This window comes from Miscanthus floridulus, unplaced genomic scaffold (genome assembly GCF_019320115.1).
Source record: "Miscanthus floridulus cultivar M001 unplaced genomic scaffold, ASM1932011v1 os_1977, whole genome shotgun sequence".
In the NCBI taxonomy this organism is placed as follows: domain Eukaryota; kingdom Viridiplantae; phylum Streptophyta; class Magnoliopsida; order Poales; family Poaceae; genus Miscanthus; species Miscanthus floridulus.
The window spans coordinates 1-6,435 of NW_027098025.1; the positions used below are offsets into that span (position 1 = coordinate 1).

At 41.8% G+C, this 6,435-nt stretch overlaps 1 protein-coding gene across 1 annotated transcript; it reads right to left on the bottom strand.

Moving 5' to 3' along the window:
* Window positions 1–1,407: 1,407 nt before the first annotated feature.
* Window positions 1,408–3,701, bottom strand: LOC136534481 (DNA repair protein RAD51 homolog 3-like). Its single transcript, XM_066526905.1, has 7 exons — window positions 3,416–3,701; window positions 2,768–2,890; window positions 2,416–2,449; window positions 2,278–2,348; window positions 1,965–2,191; window positions 1,629–1,760; window positions 1,408–1,534 (listed from the first exon to the last, which is right to left on the bottom strand). Exons 1-7 carry the CDS (start codon window positions 3,429–3,431, stop codon window positions 1,415–1,417), a joined length of 723 nt encoding a protein of 240 aa, XP_066383002.1. The 5' UTR covers window positions 3,432–3,701; the 3' UTR covers window positions 1,408–1,414.
* Between the last annotated feature and the right edge of the window lie 2,734 nt (window positions 3,702–6,435).

Genomic DNA, 6,435 nt, shown 5'->3' on the forward strand with positions numbered 1-6,435 from the left:
CCCATCTACTTGAAAACCCTTTTTTTTCTTTTTCTTTTTTTTTTGGCAAACATCCATCCAGTCCCACTGGAGAAAAAATTGTAGTTATTGTCATAACTTGGACTATCAGAACTATAACCAGTTTATCAATTTACCGGAACTTAGCCTGTAATACCAGTTTCTTACTGCAAAGGTAGGGAAATGTGGAGATTGTTGGACACGATCTGATTATATAAGTCATATATCCATGTGTGTGTGTTTGGGGGGGGGGGGGGGGGTGGGGGGGGGGCGGGGTGGGGTGGTTTGGGGGGGGGTGGGAGTTTGGGGGGGTTGTGGGGGTTTTTTTTTTTTTTGTTTTTTTTTTTTTTTTTTCTTTTTTTTTTTTTTTTTCTTTTTTTTTTCTTTTTTTTTTTTTTTTATTTTTTTTTTTTTTTTTTTTTTTTTTTTTTTTTTTTTTTTTTTTTTTTTTTTTTTTTTTTTTTTTTTTTTTTTTTTTTTTTTTTTTTTTTTTTTTTTTTTTTTTTTTTTTTTTTTTTTTTTTTTTTTTTTTTCTTTTTTTTTTTTTTTTTTTTGTTGGGGGGGGGGGGGGGGGGGGGGGTCTGCGCATTTTACTTTTGTACAAAAATATTGATGACACAAACATGGATACAAATATGAATATGAATGACTGAAAAGAGATCATGGCACCTCCATTCCCCTATGGGAGCTTATTTGGAAATCATGGGCACCTAAGAAATGTCAAATTTTCCTATGGCTAGCAGCTCATAATAGGTGTTGGACTGCTGATAGACTTGCCCGCAGAGGGCTGCCAACATCCAAATCAGTGTCCTTTATGTGTTCAAGAGCAGGAGACAATTCAACAAATTTTGACAAACTGTCTTCTGGACAAGTTTGGTAGGCTTCGGATAAATACTTTAATTCCAGGACATTGGAAAAGTGGAGTAAACTCGTTGATCTCCTTGAGAGCATGGATGATTTAGCGACATAGAAATGAGTGTGTTTTTAATGGTGCTGCACCAAGTGTCCAAGTTGTCCTTAGAAGAATTTTTTTAAGGGAGTCTCTGGTGTATGGCTGGTGCAAAAGGTTTGGCACAGCTTGTGGCACCAATTGTCATGGAGCCACAAGATTGCAGGTATAGATTGAAAGTTATGTACATCACATATGCTACAACTATACAAAACACAAGATTTTCAGTTTTTTGTGTATGATTTGCCTAGATAATTTCATCCGGCAACATTATCACGGCACCAAAGTTTTGGCTGCAATTAGTAAAAGCTTGCCCATATGCATTTCAGCCGTTTTGACTTAATCACTGGAAATGCGTGCCCAGAAATAAAAGAAAGGCAACCTTGATAACATAAGCACATAATTAGGAAATTTTTATTGCCAATTTCCTCCTGCTCTGTGAACAATAAAGACCACAAGCATCCAGTACTAATTTGAAGATGAAGGAATGGAGGATTGTAATTGTATGACACAAAACTGACCTAGAGCAAGAGTCAATTGAAATGACCCTTCTGTAAATTTAGTCGTGACTTGGTTCAACAAGACAACCTGCTCAGCAGAACAAGATAAATATGTTAGCCTCATCAAATAGGTAACATACAGTCAGAATTAATACCCTTCATACACATGATGGGTAACTTACTGCCAAGTTATATGTCTTTGCAATCTTCATTAACTTCAATGATAATCCACTTAGCACTCTGGTCCTCAGTGCCAGATCTTCAAAATCTTGTCGAAAGTGGAAAGTAACATTATCAATAACAACTATACGCACCTGCAAAGTAGATAGCCAAATCTTTACTTTTGAACACAAGGTCAGTTGGAGTACATTGCAAAACTGGGAGAGAAAAAACTAGCGTACATTATAATGTCCTGATTGCAAAGAAAAGGTAAAGTATCAAGATAAAAAGATTGACAACACAACAGAAATAGTTGTGCTAAAGTTAGACTTGAGAAGTCAACTGTTGAAGGAACTCACATCTTTATGCTCTCCGAGGAACTTTTCCAGGTAGTTTATGACTGCAATTTGTTCGGTGTAACTGCATATTCGGAAGTAATAGATGTCCGCCAGGAAATGCTCAGGCTGTAATTGTTTTTGGCCAGAAGAGGACTTCTCATGGCTGTGTGGAAAGTGCTCCAGTATGTCCCTGATACACCCTTCAGCAATCTGGTAGACACGTTCAACCATGAAACTGCCCTCTGTATCTGTTATGATGAAGACAACTGCTATTAGGCTTTCTCAGTAAAGCACTAGATGTAGATGATATGTATTCCTGTGTGAAGCTATTTACCGATATAAACTGCTTTCCCACCAAGGCCACCATATTCCACTGGGATTTGTACATTGATTGCTAGTTGAATCCTGAAGAAAAGATCGTATTTAGTAGGAAGATCTGCTGCGCTTGTATTCATTAGTAAGCACAACATACCCCAGTTGAGTTTTACCAACCCCTGGGACACCACCTGAATAAAATTAGTACTGTGCATTAGGTCAGTCGCTTCAGATACATCGACTGAGAGAATCAAAATTATTAAATTACTTGATAGAGGGAAATTAAGGGCATTTTCTGATCTCTGAACACTAGGAGCGAAGCATGATAGAACAAGAGACACACTAAGCACTACGAATCTTCAGAATAGCACAAAAGTTTGAGAGATCATCAGTAGTAGACATGAAGCAAAAAGAAGCACAGGTTACATATACACCTATAATTGATTAAAAAATTGCCCAATAGCTCCCATTTGATCCTTGTTAGGAACAGTATTAGAAAGTAAACTAACCGATCTCAGTAACTTCTTTGCAGTGAATCCCGCCACCAAGTATGTCATTGAGGTCACCAGAACCAGTAGTGATGTGTTTCTGTGACTGCTCGTCAGAGAGCATATCCCAAGCATTCTGGGCCCCTGAAATGTAACAGCATCAGGAACGACTTCTGTTGTGCTCCATTTCTAAAACCTTCAGAACATCAAATAAACCAGCAAAAGTCAGCAGCACAAGGCCAGGACACAGTTTAGGACACGGGTGTACATCAATAGTTCTTTCGCCAAAATTCGAAATTAGTGAGTATGAAATATGATATAGATAATGTATATCCAAGGTTTTAAATCTCCGGCTAAGCCTCTTAGCTGTTGTCCTCCACAACAGCCAAGTGCAGCTATAGCCGTAGATAGCTGCAGCTAAGCGATTTAGCTATTTTTGCAAAAAATATGGGGGAAAAAACACAGAACCTTGGCACAACCTGATAACCATTACTAACTGATTCATAACCTTTACTACTTGAAAGCGTAGATCATATGACAAGTCTAAAACTAAGCCACAATAAAACTAATTGACTAAAGATGTTTACTAAATATCTTTAAATCTTTACTAAAGATGTCCACAACATACAAGCAAGATGAGAATGCAATGTGAGCAGAGAAGAAACTTGCCAGATTGCTCTCCCATGGTGATTGCCACTTGGAGTTGGTGGTGCTGATTGGGGAAGAAGAGAACTGGAGTGGGGATTTCAGTATCTCACAGCCGCTGACCCGTCGTAGCCGCCTCCACCGCTCGTATCTGCCTCCGCACACCGCTCGTAGCCGCCGTAGGCGGCGCCTCGCAGCCTCCTTTGCCTTGCAGCCGCCGCCGCCACTGCCGCTTGGGGAGAGTCGCGCCGCGCCGCCGTCTCCGGTCCACCGCCGCCTTCGGGGCTCCGGGGACCAGGCGCAGAGTAGGAGTCTGGGAGAGAGTCAAGTGGAGAGAGAGAGTGTCTGGGCTACACGGTTCGGAGGAGGCTATTTGGGTCGCTCGGTAGACCGTTTTCTGGCCCATCGATTTTTAGCTGCCACCAAATGAAGGTCCATTTTAGCGATAATTTGCATAGTGAAAATGTTTGCCGTAACACATAACATATTATTTTATTTATTTTCAGATTTCAAGAAAAAAAGTTTGAGGAAATATCTTTTTTACCCTCTTGGTCGTGCCGCTGCCTCCTGGTCATGCCGCATTTCGAGGGCCGCGTCGTCGCCTAGTGTCTCGTGAGCCGTGGGAGAGGAGTCGTGGTCTCAAGGAAGAGAAGAGAGAAATAAGAGAGACCGCTACGAGGAGAGAAGAGATAGCATGCTCTCCAAACCTAGTAATGGATTTTTTGGGCTTCGGACCTCTTAAGAGGTCCGCCTCTGAAAATAGTGCCTCTATTAATCAACTTAGGAGGTGGTCAAATTTTGTCGTCTCCGTAACCGCCTCCAAAAACCTTTAGGTGTTTTAGGATCAGGTTCATTTTGTGACCGCTTCCATTAAGAAAATTGGCTATCTCCTAAAGTTCTTTATATAGTAATACTTTTTCCAGTTGTTCTTGAAGTTATTTGGTTGTAGGTACACTTTAGCATAAAACATAAAATATGTGTACAAATGGCAAAGAAGTTCAACTCCGATCAACACGATAAATCGTTGAAGCACACATAAAGGGTTCAAAGGCCAAATTCACTCCTACACGACCCAAACCAGAGGGATGTAGGCAGGCCTAGAATAACAATTCCATGGTGGGACACCCGACCAAAGATGGACCTCGAAGGAGGCCACCAAGGATCGCCGGATCCCTGGCCTATGGAGGGTTCACCCGAACCCCTTGGGGTCCAACCGAACCACCCGCCTCTAGAGCTAGCAAGTTATGTTCATCTTTACTATGTTGTGTTCATGGGTTCATATGATATTATGATTGTGTTTGCTCATACTAGTATGATCATATTATCATGTTGGTTACATAGTTTAAATGTTACTACTTTGCAATATGATAGTAGAACAGGTGATTCATACTTGAATATCGGTCTGGCGTGCCCTTGGTTTGCTCTTGTTCTTGCTCGAAGGATATGAGTAGTGTTTGCTAGTGTAAACATGGTGTTTAGACTAGTAGACATCGTCGGATGCAAGGGTGGAGGAAGGGGGCTGGGGGCCTGGCCTCCTAACATCCTACTAATTCCCTATCATGTACTTAAATACATCCAGTACTACACTCGCACCTTTCACAGCCACGTCGTAACCCACATCGTAGTCCTATTTTGGACTCGGCGGTAAGCTATCGACAGTGATGGTCATAGCCTTCACCGTCGGCATTTGGGACCGACTACGGTGTACACTAACACCGTCGATTGACTTATGATCCGTCCGTGATTAGGTCCTTAGTTTAGTCATATTAGAGCACGACCCGGTTGTGGATGTACACTAACACCGTCGCATTGGCAAATGATCCGATTGTGTCCGAGGCTATCAAAAACCGTCGTGTGGGCACGTCAACCGCCTATGTAGTATTCACCAGCACCGTTGCCTTGTACTTCGACCCGACTGTCAACAGTGCGGGTTCATTGTCGGTTCGACGGCCGAGACGCCTATGTAGAGGTTAACACCACCGTCGCTTCAGCGTATGATCCGCCAGTACAAAGGTCATGGTCACCATCACCTTGCATCATGATCCACCTTTGATGATCGTTTAGTCGGTGTCGGGTTACTAAACGATTCGACGGTGATACACTTTTATCCCTACCGCATAATACGTATAGCGATGGTGTTGGACGTTTGCACCACCAACGATGGTGGTGGTAGCAAAACAATAAATGACCCTTAATAGCTTACTGAACACAAAGCATACAAATATAATCATTGCATCCATAAACTATATTCTTACAATATAATGGACGCTTACTATAATATCTTTCTCAACTGTTGTCCTAACACAAGCGGTACATAAATTACAAACTAAAGGTACTAATCTCTACAGACTTACATAACGAAATGACGTAGCTGTGCTCCTCCTATGTGGCACTACTGCTTGCTTGGCAAAAAAAATATAATTAGTGCATCATTCGAATTGGTAGGCAATGCACCATGGAACCCCTCTTCTTCCTCCTAGACAATGCAGGAAAATTGTTCAAAAGTACTCAGGCTCCCCCTGTACAAAGCAGCACAATTAATAATATTCAACACACCACTCCTTTAGTTATGAAGCCCAAATTGACCTATATATAGAAGCAAAACAACTACCTACCTGAACAAAGGCATGACAACTTGTTTGCGGTAATGTAAAGGGAGTGATCAAGAAGGTTATACCACTGTGTAGATGAAGGAACCAATCAATCACAAGGATGAATAACAATGAAGACCAATCACCTTGGAATCAATGATGAACACAATGATTTTTACCGAGGTTCACTTGCTTGCCGGCAAGCTAGTCCTCGTTGTGGCGATTCACTCATTTGGAGGTTCACGCGCTAATTGGCTTCACATGCCAAACCCTCAATAGGGTGCCACACAACCAACATAAGATGAGGATCACACAAGCCATGAGTAATCCACTAGAGTACCTTTTGGCTCCACCAGGAAAGGTCAAGAACCCCTCACAATCACCACGATCAGAGCTGGAGACAATCACCAACCTCCACTCGACGATCCTCGCTGCTCCAAGTCGTCTAGGTGG

What these genes read in the sequence shown, in the direction of transcription:
- LOC136534481 (XM_066526905.1), bottom strand. An exon ending in CAAAGAAGTTACTGAGATCG is followed by an intron (nt 2,450 to 2,767) that starts GTTAGTTTACTT and finishes AATTTTATTCAG; the next exon opens with GTGGTGTCCCAGGGGTTGGT. An exon ending in TGGGAAAGCAGTTTATATCG is followed by an intron (nt 2,192 to 2,277) that starts GTAAATAGCTTC and finishes TCATCATAACAG; the next exon opens with ATACAGAGGGCAGTTTCATG.